At 49.1% G+C, this 18334-nt stretch overlaps 1 protein-coding gene and 1 long non-coding RNA gene across 19 annotated transcripts in view; one reads left to right on the top strand and one right to left on the bottom strand.

Annotated features, from left to right (window-relative positions):
- Positions 1–18334, bottom strand: part of AOPEP (aminopeptidase O (putative)) — a 362088-nt gene that overhangs the window by 149107 nt on the left and 194647 nt on the right. For 9 of the 16 annotated variants that reach the window (XR_008668203.2, XM_055349953.2, XM_063696576.1 and 6 more), the window contains 2 exons: positions 13022–13211; positions 8658–8764 (listed from right to left, as the gene is read on the bottom strand). The exons of 3 other annotated variants lie outside the window; for them this stretch is intronic. Coding sequence is in view for 12 of the 13 variants with exons in the window: in XM_055349953.2 (XP_055205928.2) it covers positions 8658–8764; positions 13022–13211 (297 nt within the window). In the remaining variant the exon portion in view is untranslated. Of the gene's footprint in view, positions 1–1835; positions 5474–8657; positions 8765–13021; positions 13212–18334 lie in introns of those variants that run through there. 4 more of the 16 variants (XM_055349964.2, XM_055349963.2, XM_055349962.2 and 1 more) reach the window with 3 other exon arrangements.
- On the top strand, positions 674–16546 carry LOC129524447 (uncharacterized). 3 transcript variants are annotated; one of them, XR_010130290.1, is made up of 3 exons: positions 674–910; positions 2248–2419; positions 15802–16546. It is a non-coding gene; the product is annotated as an uncharacterized lncRNA (long non-coding RNA). The 3 variants fall into 3 exon arrangements; XR_010130291.1 differs by having other exon boundaries at positions 674–937; XR_008668206.2 differs by having other exon boundaries at positions 674–964.

Raw genomic sequence — 18334 nt, 5'->3', positions numbered from 1 at the left:
GTAGCTTCAGGAGGAGCTGGTCACTGGAAAGACCAAGGCAGCATTAGAGGGTTGGGACTTTCAGCCCCGCCCCTCAATCTCCGGGGAGGGGACGGGGGTAAAGGTCAAGTTGACCACCAAAGGCCAATGGTTTGACGAATCATGTCTCTGTATAACGAAGCCTCCATAAACCCCCAAAAGGACAGGGTTAGGAGAGCTTCTGGATAGCTGAACGCAGGGAGAGGGGCACATCTGGAGAGGGCAGGGAAGCCTCACACCCCTTCCCTCATACCTCACCCTATGCATCTCTTCACCTGTATCCCTTGTAATATCTTTATAATAAAGGAGTAAATGTGAGTGTTTCCCTGAGTTCTGTCAGCTGCTCTAGCAAATTAATAAACCCAACGCGCCAGCCATGGGAACCCCAATTTATAGTTGGTTGGTCAAAAACACAGGGTAGACAACCTGGGGCGTGTGACTGGTGTTGGAGGTGGAGGGCAGTCTTGTGGGACTGAGCCCTCACCCTGTGGGATCTGATGCTCTGGACAGTGTCAGAATTAAACTGAATTAGAGGACACCCAGCTGGTGTCCACTACAGAAGTTACTGCTTGCTTGGTGTGTGGGGAAACCTCCTACACATTTGGCCACAGAAGTCTTCTGTGTTGATGGTTGTGGAGTGAGAGCAGATGAAAAACAGTTTGTTTTTTCTACTCAGTGACTGCAAGCCAAGGAGTGAGGGCTCAGAAGAAACCAAATCTGTCAACATCTTGATCTGGGACTCCTGGCCTCCAGACTGTGGGAAGATAAATTTATGTTTGCCTTTGGTAACTTATTATGGCAGCCCGAGCTGACTACCACAAGAGGGGTCTCTGAGCTACCTGAAGGGAAAGGATAAAGCAAAGAACGACAAGAGATGAGATGGGGGACAGAGGTGATGTGCAGGGACTTGCATGCCACAGTAAGGGGCTTAAAGATTTTCCTGCAGGTGAGGGGAAGCTTTTGGAGAGTTTTAGCAAGGAGGTGGCAGAACCATGAGGTGTTTTAAGGAGAGCTCTCTGGTGGCAGCAAGGAAGAGCAAGACCAGAAGTAGAAAACACTTTGGGGCTGTTGGACTGCTACAAGCAAGTGGTGAAGAGAGAGACAGTGGTATTAGGGGTGGAGAAGAGGAGTTGAATTGAGGAAATCCTTAGGAGATGAAATTGGCAGTTGTTAGCAATGGCTCCCAGGGGAGGAGTGAAGGAGAGGCAGGAGCTGGAGCTCCCAGGCTCCTACCCTGTTGTGGGTGGACCTGTGCCACCAGCGATGAGTACAACACTATGGGAGGGGAGCAGATGAAGCAGGGTAGAGGGGATGATCAGTAAGAGATGCCTGTGGGGTAACCAGGAGAGATGTCAACTGGGAGTTAAGCATTCACGCTTGATCTTTAGAGAGAGTGGGGCTGCTGGTGGAGACTTGGGAGCCTTTGGCTTAAAAGGGGGTATGGCTGGCCATGCCCACACCCCACCCGTGTGCACACCAGCCCTTGGCATGCTCTCTGCGACTCTTCGTCAGAGGGTGGCCCTGGGGTTGCCTGAGCCTGTCTTTCCTGTGAACACATGGAGCTGGAAGCACCTGGGACTGTACATTTTTCCAACCAATGAGACAAGTGCAGGGGTACATGCACCCTGGGGGTCCACTGCCTGATGCGAACAACTGAGGGTGACCCATGCTTCCTCCAGAGTAACCCTGCGTGACCTGGCCTGATGTCACAGCACCCTGGCTTGGCCTCCTCACTTCCATTTCCCTTCCCTTTCCACCTCCCGGGAACATATATTAGTCTGTTCCTGAATTGCCATAAAGAAATACACGAGACTGGGTAATTTTTAAAGAAAAGAGGTTTAATTGGCTCACGGTTCTGCAGGTTGTACAGGAAGCATGATGCTGTCACCTGCTCGGAGGCCTCAGGAAACTTACAATTATGGCAGAAGGCAAAGGGGAAGCAGGACGTCTTACATGCCTGGGGCGGGAGGGAGACAGTTGGTGGAGGAAGGTGCCACACACTTTTAAATAACCAGAGCTCATGAGAACTCACTCACTATTGTGACCACAGCACCAAGGGGGGATGGTGTTAAACCATGACAAATCACCTCTGTGATCCAGTCACCTCCCGCCAGGCCCCACCTCCAACACCGGGGATTACAATTCAACATGAGATTTGGGCGGGGACACACAGCCAACCCGTATCAGAACAATTCCTAATAAATCTCTTTCCCATACCCCTTGCATCAGGGTCTACACCTGGAGACTCCCACCTAAGATGGGGGTTTAGATGAGACCACTCTGGGAGGACACGCAGCCGAGTGTGGAGGCCCCAAGGAAGATCAGCTCTGAAGACACAGGCAGGCAAAGGGCAGACCTCGAAGGAGATGGAGGAGGAACGAGAGAGGGCAAGAAGAGTCAGGTGAGGGACTGCCACAAAAGCCAGTGACAAAAACTTCCAGAAGAGCTGTCAACAGTACCAAACAAAGCAGAAGAGTCTCATAAGATTAAAAATAAAATTTGCTTCCATAATCTGGTGACTGTCAGGGCACAATGAGCCAAGGAAAAAACAGTTTTCCTGTACTGGTGAGAGGAGAAAGCAGATTCCAGAGGACTGGAAGTTCTTAAGAGCTGTGGGAATGGAGACAAGAAGTGTTTTGATAATTAGATGAGGGTGCAGCAGTTTAAAGGAGAGATTATTAAGGATAGGAGAGGCTGGGTGTGGTGACTTGTGCCTGTGGTCCCAGCTACTTGGGAGGCTGAGGCGGCAGGATCACCTGAGCTCCGGAGGCAGAGGTTGCAGTGAGCCGAAATCGCGCCACTGAACTCCAGCCTGGGCAACAGAGCCAGACTCTGTCTCAAAAAAAAAAAAAAAAAAAAAGATGGGAGAAGTGTGAGCATAGTCAGCAGTTAGAGGGAGAGGGAGAGGGAAGGGAGGGAGGGCAGGGGACAGAGGACCGTGGGTGACGACAGAGCCAGGTCCTGGTGGAGGAGGGCCTCAGGTAGCTGGTGCACTGGGCAGGGGCCCCAGGACATTTCCGTTTTGGAGCTTCTGCCACCAAAGCAGATGAAACTGAGATTTTCCTCTCTCCTTATCAGACTCTTCCTTGAAGCCTGTAAGCTTTCAATTTAAAAATAAGATGGTATATGGCTGGGCGCAGTGGCTCACGCCTGTAATCCCAGCACTTTCGGAGGCTGAGGCAGGCGGATCACGAGGTCAGGAGATCAAGACCATCCTGGCTAACACAGTGAAACCCCGTCTCCACTAAAAACACAAAAAATTAGCCGTGGTGTGGTGGCGGGCACCTGTAGTCCCAGCTACTTGGGAGGCTGAGGCAGGAGAATGGCGTGAACACAGGAGGCGGAGCTTGCAGTGAGCTGAGATTGCGCCACTGCACTCCAGCCTGGGAGATAGTACGACACTCCATCTCAAAAAAAAAAAAATTAAAAAAAATAAATAAAAATTAAAAAAGGCTTCCTATTTTAAGTGGAACGTACAGTAGGCATCATACAAATTCACAACACTTGTGGCATGCAGACTTTATTTTGGCTATGGATAGGGTTACATATTTGGGGTTTTCCCCCTATTATTAAGGGATGTTTTTGTGATCAAGGGATGAGGCATTCAGGAGGAAGGTTAGGGAAAGATGCTCGCATTTATCTAGCATTGTATCAAAGTGGAGACAGCAGCTAAGATTAAGAGTTCCATAGACTCCTGCCTGTCAGCACCTCCTTAAAGCGATACATTTTAATGTTTTCCTCAGCAGGAGCTTGACTTTAACAATGAATCCAGAAAAAAAGAGAAGTCATAATAAATCACAAACAATAAAAAACAACAGATTTCTTCTGACCCTGCCACCTTAGCTCTTCCATCCCTGGGGCCTGTCAGAGTGTGCTAACTGAAAGCACTTAGGCAGAAGCTGCCAGAATCCAGCTGCACCCTGGAGACAGGAGGCATGGCGAGCCTTTCGGAAGCTCTCATGCATCTCAGGCAAGAGCCACCACTGCTGCACGAGTCAGGAGGGGACCTTGTAGGCAGGGGATGGATGACAGGAGAGAGCTGAGCAGTGGCAGGACAGAAAGGAACACTGAAATCAGACTTTGCCTGGGGAAGAGTTCTGCCCAGGGCCAGAGAGGAGATGAAGAGTCTGGGAGAGTCCTTGGGGTCTTATGTGTGGGAAAGACATCTTCAATAATTAACAAATGAAAAATGGCATGTGACCCCTAACATTTTGAAACTGAGCAAATCGTCTTGCCTCAGAAGCCTGTAGCCACATTACAGGCTCTCCAGCCAATGAAGGCTGAGAAGGCTAGGAAAACACAAGAAACCTGTTAACGAATGACTTACAAGGAAGTCAATCTCAGACACATCTGATACAAAGGAAACACAGCAAAGTCAATCTAAGAAACATCTGGGCTGGGCGCAGTGGTTCACGCCTATAATCCCAGCACTTTGGGAGGCCGAGGCAGGCAGATCACTTGAGGTTAGGAGTTCGAGATCAGCCTGGCCAACATGGTGAAACCCTGTCTCTACTAAAAATACAAAAATTAGCCGGGCATGGTGGCACATGCCTACAGTCCCAGCTACTTGGGAGGCTGAGGTGGGAGAATCACTTGAATCCAGGAGGCAGAGGTTGCAGTGAGCAGAGATCATGCCACTGCACTCCAGCCTGGGCGACAGAGCAAGACTCTGTCTTAAAAAAAAAAAAAAAGAAAGAAAGAAAAGAAAAAAAGAAACATTTGATGAAACCTCATGACTCAGTGGATGTATGGAAGGCACAAATGGAAAGCTGTTCTTATAAATTACTAAAACTAGTAAGTCAGAGCCAAACAAAATTTTAGTTTTTCTCTTTTCACTTTGTTAATACTCCAGTATCTATAACCAAGAGAATGTTGAGTGTTCCTTTTTCTCAATGTCTTTTAAAATAATAAGACACATACTTCATGTGTTAAAAGAAAAAAGATGCTTGGACCAAGCATACTTTTCACCCTGACCTGTATGTCCTTCCAGAGCCCAAGATACCTGCAGGTTTGTTTGTTTGTTTTTGTATTTGTTTTAATGCAACTAAATGCTCTCAGTTCCCTGAAGACAGGAATATGGTATAGGGAACCGAGAAGAGTTTCCGTCCCTGGGTTTAAATCCCTGTTCTCTTCTTTATCAGCTAGAGGAGGTTAGACACGTTATTCAGTCTTTCGGAGCCTTGGTTCTTTATCAGCTAGAGGAGGTTAGATGAGTTACTCAGTCTTTCTGAGCCTTGGGCTATTGAAGTGGAGACTGTTAACCTGCCAGCAAGAGAGGTGAGGAAGGACTGGCCACAGAGGCAGAGGGAACTCAAGGAGAGTAAGACACACAGAAGCCAGGAGGAGAAAGTGCTTTAAGAAGAAAGCGTTTTTAGGAGAGAGTGGTCAAACATGTTGAACAGTGTGGCAAAGATCTCAAGAGAAGCGTCCACTGTGTCCGCCAACATGTGGAAACCTATCAAGACATAAAGCCAGATTTTTATGTTGTTATGGCCCATCATTTCAAGACCATGGGGCATCTTGAAAGAAAGAACAAGATAGCATCTGATTGTTTTTAAGGGACTTCTTTCCCAAGGTCTCATTGAAAACAAAATCTGAGAACAAATTTTTACAAGTCTGGTTCTTCCTTTTACTTTCAATAATTTCCAGGTTCTCTGTGTCCATTTAAGGGAGAATTCTAGGGGATGGGAGTAAACGAAACCTAGACTATATAATTCAGGGCAGGTTTGGAAACATTTCCTCCTCATTGTAAGTACATCTGATAACAATATTTTCCTTATTGATGTGCAATAAGCCTTTCAAATGCAGTCAATTCATGGTTAGCCTAAATTTAGGCAAACAAAATTTCTGAATACTAAGACAAAGAAAAGCAAATGCCATAAAAAGCTGTCTAGCACAAAGGTCTAAAAATACTAGGTTGTTCTCCCAACTCCACACACAAAGGAAAAGATCTTGGCCATCAGAAGCTCGGTTGACTCAGGCTCCAGGGAAGCCAGAGATGAGGCCCTCCTCATGTGTGAACTGACTTCCCAGGGTACAGTCTAACTTGCTTACAAGTTGGAAACACAGTTCACCAAAACTCACATTCACTGAGATGCCCCTACCCCACTGAAGGACTATGGTTATGCAGAACCAAAGGGATCAAAGGACTAAGAGACGTAATGGAAATGACCTCTTAGGTGGAGGGACTGAGCCTTTAAGAGGTGAAGGGATTTGCACAGTGAGGCAGCTCGCAGGTAAGCATGCTCCTGGGCGCCCTACCTGAAAGCAAACCTCTCTGGCCCTCATGTCCCTCTGCTACCTTCCCAGTCCCGCTTCCTGGGCCAACACACCCCCTCTCACAGAGCCTACAGTCACCAGCCCCGCTTCCTGACTTCCCATCCATGCTCCTGTCCACTTCAGCCTGACTTCCTTCTCCACCACCCATGTAGTCCCGCTTCTCTCTCTTTCGCCCCTCTTCATCCACCAGGCAGCTTCCAACATCAGCCACTCTCACCTGCTTGCCTCAGCTTCTTTTCTGGCTTCCATGGCCCCTAGTGCCCTGGTTTTCTCTGGGGAAACACATAATGGTTTCCCCAGAATCCTCTGTTGGCTCCCCTTCTTCCTCCTGACCTCTTCTCTCACTTTCCTCTCTCCCTGAGGATTTCACTGTGTTCAAGATTTAAAGGGTTTTATAGGCTTAATGTTCCAGTCTCTCCAGTGAGCTCCTGAATTGCAATCTCCAAAGTTCATAATATTGAATATCTATTGGTCATCACAAACTTAACACATGCAAAGCTGGAAACTTCATTTTCCTTCCAAGCTCCTCCCCATGTCTTTACCATCACACAAATGGGATCACCATCTACCCAACTGTCCAACTCAAAAACCTCAAAGTCATTCTGGATACACTCATTTTCCTCTTCTCCACATTCAATCAACCAAAGACCTGCCCATTCCACAGCCAAAACACATTTCAAATAGGTCTGCATCTTGCATCTGTCACAGGCACTCCAGGGCTTCTTGCATGGACTACTGCAAGGCTGCAACCGTTCTCCTGGCTTTCCATCGGCTGCCTGTGGTGCTCTCCACACAGCAGCAGAGCAGCACTGTCCAAATACTGAGCAGATCATACCACCTTCCTGCTGAAGGTCCTGGAGCAGCTTCTGAAGAACTTGGGGAAAGACTCGTGTGACCTGGCTCCTGCCTGCCTCTCTTGGCCCCTGCCCTCAGTCCCTTTTCCAGCCACACTGCCCTTCTTTCTGTCCCTAAGGCACATGAAGGCCTTTCCCACCTCAGGCAGGCTATGCACAAGGCAGCTCATTTTCAGAGAGAAATTCCCCACCTCCTTATGCGCCGTCCTCCAGTTAGTATGGACATCACCAAGCGGTCTGCTCACAGTGCTGCGCACCACCTGTGACCGGCCGGTACCTGTAGCCATGTCCCTGCTAAGTGGAAGCTCTGTGAGAGCAGGGGCCATGTTCACTTTGGCCATAGGAGTAGCTGTCCTTCCTGGATCAATCAGCATTGGCCAAGAGAAAAGATGCTGGAACAATGGCTTTGGGGCGGGAACACAGGTCTCCTGGCTCCTGGCCCGCTCCACTTCCCTCCGCTAGATCTCCTTTCCGAAACAATGGATGAGTCAACTTGGGAGTCCGCCTTAGCGTGCAAGCGCAGGGAACTTTGCTGTGGGAAGGGTGCAGCTTGCCACACCCCAACATTCTGCAGTGCTGCACAAAAGTCCCAGCCAGCTCCCTCCCTGGGGTGCATTTGCGTTAGGCTTCAGTCACAGTCAGGCGAAGTGGGGGTGTTCATTTAAAAACAAACAACAACAGCAGAACCAACCGTCCAAGGCAGGCCTCTGCCTGGGAAAGTAGATGGGCCTTCAGGGCGGCCATCTAAGAACGGGCGAGGAGAGGAGCAGTTCCTGGATGGCCATCCCTCCCCACCTGTTTGATGGCAGATTACAAACATCTGACTCTAGTAGAAGAGGGGGGAGGTGATGGAACCTCCTGTTGCCATAGCAACCACAGTGCTCCCGGAGCCTAGGTACCAGATTTCAGATAACCATTTCACAAAGAAAAGGAGCAAAGCAGAGAGGGACAAACGTGGAAAAATGGCATGAAATAATCCTGCACACGCCACAAGCCACAGTCTACAAACAAAACTCAGGAGCTGGCCATGGAATCCTGCTGCACAGGGGAGCAGCAGAGGCTTCCTGCTGGGCTACGATGGAAACAAAAGGGCCCATTGACACACACATCTGTGACCACTAAACACTTAGGAATCAATATTTTCCTAAAGATTTTTTCCCCTTTGGCTTTATAGGGTTACTGTCTGCCAGGCTGCCAAACCCCAACCCTCGCCACGTCCGCAGCCACCACATAAAGTGACTGTTAGAACTTCAAACGAACGATCTGACCCCCGGAAATGGCCTCATGCTAGTTTTTTCCTAAACAGTCACCAGGAAAATGTCGGAAGGCAAATCGAAACGCACACCCTGAAAGACTTAGAACATAACCATCACATCTGGGGGACAAGAAGCCCACCCCAACTTAATTTAAAAAGGAAACACAGCAGATGTCATCAGTTGGCAGGGAGGTGTCTTGAAGGAAAGAAGGAGGGGAATGAGAGGGCTGTGGATCACCATGCAGCTTTACCTTAACACCTGCATCTCCTCGGGGGAGCATTGCATCTCGTCCTGGAGGCGACGCCAGCGCAGACAAGCCCTCAGCTCCTGCTGCTCCCGGGCCTCATGGGGGGCCAGCTGCTCAGCCACAGACACACAGACACACATGCACAAAACACAGTCACTGTTGTGGTCCTGGTGCAATGGCTCACTTTGTTTCAATGGGGGACAACATAGCCTGCCCCTGCTCTCACCTTGCTTCCATCAGAAACCTAAAGACCACTGGAGCCTCTTAGTGCCTAAAACAAAAAACCAACCGTGCACGCTCGCTTGTGCTGCTGGCAGTGGAGCTGGGCCTGCTGTTTGGCGGAGGTCGCCTTGTTCTGGAACCCACCCATCCCACCGACACACACCTGGTCTGGAGAGAGTGGGCTTCCCTTGGGGCCATTTCCACTTTGATCTGTCCTCTTTTCCTGCTTTGTCTTTCTGCACAGGATGGGGAAGGCCCCACCGTTCACCTCCGATTTTCCCCAGCCCTCAATTTTGTTAAGGACTGTTTCCAGCAGGGCCTGCTAATGCAACCCAGATGATTCTGTGTGCACATAACTAGAAGTGCTGCCTGGACTCACTCTGGGGGAGGGGAGGCCATCACACTCTGCCCTACTGAGTCAGAACCAGCTGCCGTCCCATGGTGTGCTCATTAGGCCACACGGCCCGGACCTCTGTGAGGGAAGGCAGCAGAGCACCCACTGGGGAGGGAAGACGTCTATCCACGGGTGTTTCTGGAAATCAAACTTTCCTGATAATTCGTTCAACAGATATTTACTGAGTCTCTGCTAGGCCACGGGGACATTACAGACAGGGCCTGGGGCAGCAGCCAGGGGAGGGAGAGATGGGCAGGAACACTAACATCAGAGAGCAGGTGACGGGAGAGGTGAAGGGAGAACCCAGATGCCCCCTTGCCCACCAGGGCTTCCTGAGGAGGTGGTGGTGACAGCACTGGTCCTCAGGGAAGGAGGAGTCAGCCAGGGAGGAGGTATTTCGGGAACAGGGAAAGCACTTGCAAGGCACGTCGGGCCAGGCAAGTGTGTGATGTGCTTAGAGAATGGCAAGGCATATGGTCAGGCCTGGAGCAGACTACTATTCTGGGAGGGAGCAAGGCGCAGGGAAGCTGGCAGAGGCCAGACGATCCTCAGACCCCATGTGCCTGCTGTTATGGACTAAACTGTGTCTCCACAAAATATATGTGTTGAAGGCCTTACCCCGGTGTGACTGTATTTGGAGATAAGGCCTTCAAGGAGGTCATTAAGGTTAAGTAAGTCATGAGTGGGGCCCTAATCCTACAGGGCTGGTGTTCTTATAAGAAGAGGAAGAGCCAACAGAGCGTACCTTCTCTCTGCATGCACAGAGGAAAGGCCATATGAGAACGCAGAGAAAAAGCAGCTCGTGGCCATCTGCAAGCCAGGAAGAGTGAGGGGCCTCACCAGAAACCAACCCTGCTGGCACCTTGGTCTTGGACTTCCAGCCTCCAGAACTGTGAGGAATAAACGTCTGTTGTTTAAGTCACCCAGTCTCTGGTATTTATTATGGCAGTCCAAGCAGACTAATATGTCTGTGAAGGCATTTAGACTTTCTCCAGGTTGATGACAAGTTACACCATCCAACCTTGCGACTGACTCGATTCACAAATCCCTGCGGATGCCTCTCTGAGTGGAAGGTGGTCTCCATCTCCTTGTTGAGATTTCACATGTCCCCCACAACCCACCCCCGGCCCCACCATGCTTTCTACTGCTCAGTGCTGCAGAGCACAGTCTCCCAGGCAGCAAAGTGACCCCGGTGACCCCTGTCACCCTGTATCCTCATGCCCTGCTCCCTGGTGGGGCCTGCTGGCCAGGAGTACCTGGGAGGTGGCACACCCACCCCTGCCCCACAGGGCACTCCCCCACTCCCTGGACGGTCTGAGGCAGGCACTCGCCAGGGCCAGTAACAGCCCAGTCTCGCGCTTGAAGGGAGAGGTCAGCCTAGCGGACGTGCTCTGGAAATGTTTCAAACTTTGTGCTGGAATCTAGAATGGCAATTTTGCCTCAGGGGTGTTCATGTTTTCGCATCTCGAAGAGTTATTGCATGTACCTCCAAGGATGATGAGGGGGCTGACTCCTATCATGTTAAGGGAAAAGAGCAACAGAGCAAGCTCAGCTCCTGCTGTCCCTTTAGGCTCACAACAGAAGCCACCGCCTCCACAAAGCCTTTCCAGGCCTGCCCAGACCTGTCCTCTCCTACCTCGGAATTCTGACGATATTTGGTGTTTACTTCTCTATGTAAACTTATCAGTCAAGAGGCAGGACCAAGCCAGCAGACTAAGGAGTGGCCTCCTAGAAGTCTAGGCAAAGGGAAGGGTAAGGAGGAGCACTCATTGGGGATGCAGGAGATAAAAGCTGGAGGTGCCATGATCAGATGCCTGGAATGCACCACAATTGCCAGGACCAGCGCAAATCTGAGTCTCAGAAGGGAAGCACTCCAGGGAAGAGATGGTGATAGAGGCACGTTCATATTAAACCCCTGCTGAGTGCCTGTGTATAAGACGGAGGGAAACACAAAGAGGAAGGGAACAGGTATTTCTTGTACATTCTCCACGTGTCAGGCACTGTGCTAAGCTCATTCACACCTGATCCCATTCACCCTGCAAGCTTTGGCATTCTTATATCCATTCTACAAACGAGGAAACGGAGGCTTGGGGAGGCTACCTAACCTACCTATACTCACAGAGCCGATGAATGGCAGAGCCAGGACTGGAAGTCTGTCTGACTCAGACCCCAGAGCCTTTTCTGTATCTATCATGTGGCCTCTCCTCACAGGACTCCATGTGGCAGGGGACACTGATGTGCACACTGCTGGGTCCACGGCCAGGGTATGAAAAGCAAGACCCAGCTCCAATTTAAAGCAGGTATAGTCCAGGTGTGAGGATAAGGAAATGACACAGTAGAAGGAAAAGAAAAAATAAAATAAGTTTAAAAAGGTAAGCACCAAGTATTGTGGGAACCCACAGTGTGTAGGAGGGTAGTGTTGAATTGTGAGCCGGGTAATCAGCCTGGGCTAGCTAGAGAAGGTGACCTCCAGCTGGTTAGTGAAAAATAAATAAGATTTCAACAGACAATGGACCTTGAACAATATCATGCAGGTATGCACAAACTTGGGAATTTTGGAAAATGCCAAATAGTCCAGTGTATAAGGGACAGAGATGACAGGGGGGAAAAAGTGACCTAAACATTAGGAACTTGAGGCTGGGCGCGGTGGCTCACGCCTGTAATCCCAGCACTTTGGGAGGCCAAGGTGGACAGATCATGAGGTCAGGAGTTCGAGACCAGACTGGCCAATATGGTGAAAACCCCGTCTACTAAAAATAAAAAAATTAGCTGGGCATGGTGACATGTGCCTGTCATCCTAGCTACTCAGGAGGCTGAGGCAGAAGAATCGCTTGAACCCAGGAGGTGGAGATTGCAGTGAGCCAAGATCGTGCCACTGCACTCCAGCCTGGGTGACAGAGCTAGACTCTGTCTCAACAACAACAACAACAACAACAAAAATAGGAACTTGAAAGTAAGCACGAAGCAGCTTAGTTGCATATTATCCTCATTAGAACTGGTGGCCAATGCTTTAAGGTAGAGGTTGCAAACTGGGAGCGTGTGCACCAGGTCTGGCTTCTGGGTACGTTTGTCTTGCGTGGTATTTTTTAAATTAGTAAACTTCACATAAAAGTCCAGAATTATAAATTACCTTAAAAAACTAATAGTGTAGGTTATATTGAGCCCTCCTTCCTTCACCATGACAATTGGTTAGAGCTGAGTAGCTGCTGTCAGTTTGCCACAGTTCTCACCATTCCCTAATCTATACCACCCCTGCTTCATTCTTCATTCATTACTTGTGAGCAGACATCTGAGATGACTCTGGATTTATGTTTTAATCTCTTTATTTAAAACACACACACACACACTGCACACACACAAGTCACCACAATCACAACCACAAAGAAGTGCTTGAGAATGCTATAGCATGACCTTTTCTTCACATCTCTGCTCAAATATCTCCTTATCAGAGAGGCCTTCTCTTACTACCTTCTAAAATAGGACCCACTGCCCCTCTATGGGTCTCATTTCTCTTCACAGTACTCCAACACTTGACCCATTACTGATTCACTTGTCTACTCTCTCTCCCATCTCTAGATTGTAAATCCTGTGGGGAGCAGGGGCTTCCCTCTCTTATTTATGCAGCCATCTCCCCAGCAAAATTTGTGCCTAGTGCATAGTAGGCCCTCAGTCCATAGCTGTTGGGTGAGCAAATGACCAGAAACGGAATTTGACTCTGGGTAGTGAAATGCTTAGGGTCACTTTAACCCACCTGCTGTGCTGTGGCCCAAAACACATCCTCCAAGTGAGTGGCGAAGCCTTCACTCAGCCACTCCTCCGTCCAGTCTCGGGCCCCGATGGCTAGGCCAAACCAGGCATGGGCAATTTCATGGCAGAGGCGGGTCCCACAGAGATGGTTCCCTCCTGTCAAGCTGCTCTGAGAGAGGAACATGATGTGTGGGCTGTGGATAATGGGGGAGAAAATGCACAGAGTCTTGTTAGAGCCTGTCCTCATGGCCATCCGATGGGGCAGCTTTCCTAGCCTGGCGAGCCTGTTATTATCATGTGCATGCTAGATCATGACAGATAGGCTTGCGGCTTAGATGCTTTCAGACATAAATAAAGTGGCAGTTTATGTTTCTGGCTGTAGTTCAGGTGGCCGTTTCTGCCAAGCAGTTTTCTCCATCATCAAACGGCTATTACCTGTAATAAGTAACCTGCACCAAAGTTTTACATTCAAAACAAAAATTACAAGGCAATGGAAGCATTTACTCTGAAATCTGGACTGTAAAAGAAGAGCAGGTGTGACAGTGTGAAGCCTAAGCTGTCAGGAGAGTGATCAAAGAAGACCCTTCAGCCAAAAATCTGAGCAGCTTACAAACAAATTGAGAAGTCATGCAGAAGGACAGAAAAAGCCAAGAAGAATGGAGCAGAAAATGTTCCATTCTGCACGGGGGGCTGGCTATGATGTTAACAAACGAGCAGGTGCCGAGGATGGCTGAGGTTTCCAGGAGGCCCGAATAAAGGCCGAGACCGTGTAAGGCCAAGCTTTTCCGTCATATCTGCAAGTGCTTATAGACTCACATGACAGAACAAAATTATGCTGACAGAAAGAAGGCAGGGAGTTATCCCACCCAGGTGTGCAAATGGCCCCAGGACTGGCACCAGACAGGGAGATTTATCTAATCTCATTTTCCATACCTTGTGTTAAAACCCAAAATATCACCATTAAAACTGCATAGGTGGAATGGGAAGAAGGGGAGCTGACGAAACAGGCCCATCAAATATCTTCCATGCCTCCTCCTTCAGCAATTATCCTTTTTCCAGGACTTGTTTACAGTCTTCCTAATGAAGAATTTGCCCTTAAAAAAATCTCTCCTCCATCAGTTGAACAAAAACAGTTGTGAAACCTTCCAAATTAGGAAACTGTACACACCGGTTCCTCCCTTCAAAAGTCATTTGTTTGCTATCATGTCGGCTCGGCACAAGCCAAGACTGCTCGCAGGTTTTTCTTCCACTCTCACAGCCACCATTAGAGAAAACCCCACCTCGAGTTCCCTTACACAACATCACCCATTCAGCTCAGAGAGCTCAACTGCAATCATGGTAGTCATGTCTGCCAAAACAGACAGCTTTCATGTGAAGTAATAACAGGGCAGGCATGCAAATGAAAAAGCATCTGCCAGGTGCTCTGAAGAGGACACCAGAAACCCCAGAAATTACAAGTGGAGTTGGGGCACTCAGGATAAAGGGGTGCGATGCAACAGGCACCAACAGTATTGTTCAGAGCACTAACTCAGGGGAAAAGAAAAAAAAAAAACAAGGAAGGAAGGAAGAAACTGAGAGACACAGGAACTAAACTCCCCTAACTGAGAAAGTCACCCCGTTGAGAAGACAAACTGTGCAACCTGGCATTTTCAAGTAAATGGCTCTGGCATGTGCAATGCTACAAAGAAAAGCCACAGAAATGTACCAAGTAAATAACATTCCAGACATACTGCTGGCAGCAGTTCACCCTTTGGGCTAAAACAAGACAGAAGTAACTTCAGGCCTTATAAACAGGCTGGAGGGCAAGCCTGCGTGGGCAGGGTCTGCAGCCAGAAAGACAGACACGCACGTCCTTACAGAGACTGGAGGGCGGACTCCAGCCAGGAAGCTTCCACGAGCGGATGACTGCGAAATCGCTCTAAGACTATTCATGAAGAAAAAGCCTCCACTGTCCAGGGACCTGCCTGCTCTTCTGTCCCAGTGTGGAAGCCTCACCAGGGCCCATTTATGCAAATATAAAAGTCTGCGAGGGCCTGAAGGAATGCACAATAGCAGCTGTGGGGAGGGTGGATGGCACTTCTTTCTCCCACCCTTTCATTTTTTCCCCTTGAGCAGTCCTTGTTGTCTGCACCACACTTCCCTCCCCACCCTTCAATGTTCTGGAGACACCACCCCGGCCTCAGTCCATCTTGTTGGGCCTGGGACAGGCCCCAGCGTTGCCAGAATTCCACCTAAATTTCCCCTTCCCATCTTCAATCCTTTCTTCTGAGTCGGGGGTAAATGTACTTCCTACTGTCCTCTGAGGGAGGCCAAGCCTGAACATCCTGCCGGCTCAGAAGGAAGGGCGTTTAACCATATAAATGACCCCACTATCTGCGGAAAACATGACCTTCTCCCTGAAAAGCAATTTTCCGGCTGGGAACCTGAATCGAAAGCCTCTGGGGCCCGTTTGGCCCTCTAAGGTTGGGTTTGACATACTGGATACTCTGGGGCTATTTCCCTATGAAGGAAAAGGCTTCTTTTTAAAACTAAACCAAAAACATGGAGTAAGGTTTTGATAACCTTTCTCAAAGGCTGTTAACAAAATCCTGACATAAAAGGACCAACAGAATATTCTTTCAAGGAGAATTTCCTTCCCTCCCTTGGGCCCTAAATGTCTGAATGTCTCATGTTAAGTAGATTTAACCTCTTTTTTTAGACTGCTTTTCTTCAACAGTGAGTGAAGAAAAGTAATTCTCTTTAGCTCACTTCAAGGAATAATATTAAGTATTTCTTTCCCAACAGGTAATCTACCTATGTCCACCCACAAAACAGAACGGACCTGTAAAACACTGCACTCCTACAGCAGCCTGGACTCAACAGCCCAGCCCGGCTCCTCCTCATCCCTGCATTCTTGGAACTGTGCTCATGGTCCAAGCCGGCCTGCCGGCGATCAGTCTTCCCCCTGACAAGGCTCACTGGAAAACTGTTTCTTTTTTTCCCCTTGAAAGGGTCTGTGTCAACCGCCTCTACAAATGCCAGACTGTCGATTCATCACCGTTACAGAGAATGGAAGATAATCACTTCAATGACATCTTCATCCTAAAAACGTTTCTTTCTTGTCTTTTTTTTTTTTTTTTAATCACAGAGTTGATTATTTTTCCCAAATAAGAGATGGGCAGGAAAGTGATATTTCAAATCTCAAAAAACACAAGCCCTCTTGCTTCTATTCCCCACCATAAATTCTTTTTGGCTCCAAGTGGTGGAGGAGAAGGAGGTGGCAGGCAGGGGTGGCTTGCAGCCACACTCCCGTGTTGTCATTCTTCCCCAGCAGACCACCTCTGGGGCTGCCTCCTCCACAGAGGCCAAGCGTATTGCATGTCTGCCGCCTTGCCCCTCGAGATTAAAAATATCATGTCTGGTCTGAAAACACTTTCTCAAGGCTGTTCCTGAACACTACCTACCCACCCAGATTAGAAGACTGCGTCTGTTAATCTAAAACATGTTTCTAGCAGAGGAGGAAGGAGTGCCTTCATTACTCCCAGGAGCTGCTCCCATCCTTCGGGAGGAATTCAATTTGGAACGGAAATGGAGAATTTCATCAGATCTTAAGTAGGAGCTGGTGTTTGATTTATTTGTGCTTTTTCCGTGGAGCCCTGACCAGCATGGCCCATCTTGCTGTGGGTGGAGCGACCCAGCACTCAGCGGCCCTGGCTAGATGCTGCTGCCACAGCAGGTTCCAGCAGGCTGCAGGGGTAGAAGGAACCCAGAGGACGGGAAATTGCTTGCCCTTAAGGACAAGAAGAGCCCCCAGGCCACCCCTCCCATTTTACGGGAGCAGACCCCAATTCCCCTCATGGAGAGCAAGTTTACATTCTTTTTTTTTTGAGACGGAGTTTCGCTCTTGTTACCCAGGCTGGAGTGCAATGGCACGATCTCAGCTCACCACAACCTCAGCCTCCCAGGTTCAAGCGATTCTCCTGCCTCAGCCTCCTGAGTAGCTGGGATTACAGGCATGCACCACCACGCCCCGCTAATTTTGTATTTTTAGTAGAGATGGGGTTTCTTCATATTGGTCAGGCTGGTCTCAAACTCCCAGCCTCAGGTGATCCACCCGCCCCCTCTCAAACTCCCAACCTCAGGTGATCCGCCCGCCTCAGCCTCCCAAAGTGCTAGGATCACAGGCATGAGTCACTGCGCCTGGCCGCAAGTTTACTTTTCACACAGATCCTTGGGAGGCATCATACAGACTTACATTTATCAAACTGGTACTTCTTATGGATTCAACGCTTTTCACAATTTCAACATGTGCAGCCCAATATCCCATGATAGAGACGAAGGAAGACCCGAGAGAAGGGGGAACCAGGCTCCTTGCCCTCTAAAGTCCAGCAGGATAGTTCTAAGGGTCTTATAATCATGAGCAGCAGCTTCTGCTTGTGTGACTTCATTACTTGCTAATTTAAACTGGACAAGTGAAACCGCAGACTCGTAGTAGCCTGGGGCCATCTGAAAGGGAGATAAACTGTCGCTCCGCCCCTCTTAGGTTCATAGCCTGTCTTCTCTTTCCTTCATCAGGTGTGAAGTGATGTATGTCAACACTCTCACCTACACATTTACAAGCCGAACCCTCAGACCCTGCCCCTTCTTCTAAACGAAATCCCTTAGTCCCTCTCTCCTGGACGCAGCCTAACGTAGGAGATGCTTCTGTAGTCCTGAAGCCAAAGTGGGGGGGGGGGGGGTGGCCCAGACAGCCTGGCAGGACCCTCCTTCCCTCTGGCCCTGAGACTGCGTGGGAGGGAATCAGCATCTTCCGCTTTCCTCATCTGTCACCCACCCAACTGCAGTGTGTATCTTTAAACGGGAGGCTGAGGAGATGAGGGGATAGTCTTCTGGGGATATGGGACCTTCAGTAGCCTAAAGTGGAAACCAGTTCCAAAAACTTGAAGCAACCTTGCTACGTCTGATCAATGTGTAAGGGGATCTGGGTTTGAAAGAAAGGCTTAAGGTTAGAAGTGTTTTCTTAAAAATTCTGAAAAACTTTGGGAGGCCGAGGTGGGCAGATCACAAGGTCAGGAGTTCAAGACCGGCCTGGCCAACATAGTGAAACCCTGTCTGTACTAAAAATATAAAAAATTAGCCGGGTGTGGTGGCAGGTGCCTGTAATCCCAGCTACTAGGAGGCTGAAGCAAGAGAATGGCTTGAACCTGGGAGGCGGAGGTTACAGTGAGCCGAGATTGCACCATTGCACTCCAGCCCAGGCAACAGTGCGAGACTCCGACTCAACAACAACAACAAAATTAAAATTAAAAAAAAAAATAGTAAAACATCCACTCATTTG

This window comes from Gorilla gorilla, chromosome 13 (genome assembly GCF_029281585.2).
Source record: "Gorilla gorilla gorilla isolate KB3781 chromosome 13, NHGRI_mGorGor1-v2.1_pri, whole genome shotgun sequence".
Lineage (NCBI taxonomy): Eukaryota > Metazoa > Chordata > Mammalia > Primates > Hominidae > Gorilla > Gorilla gorilla.
This window is presented reverse-complemented; position numbering and strand designations above follow the sequence as displayed.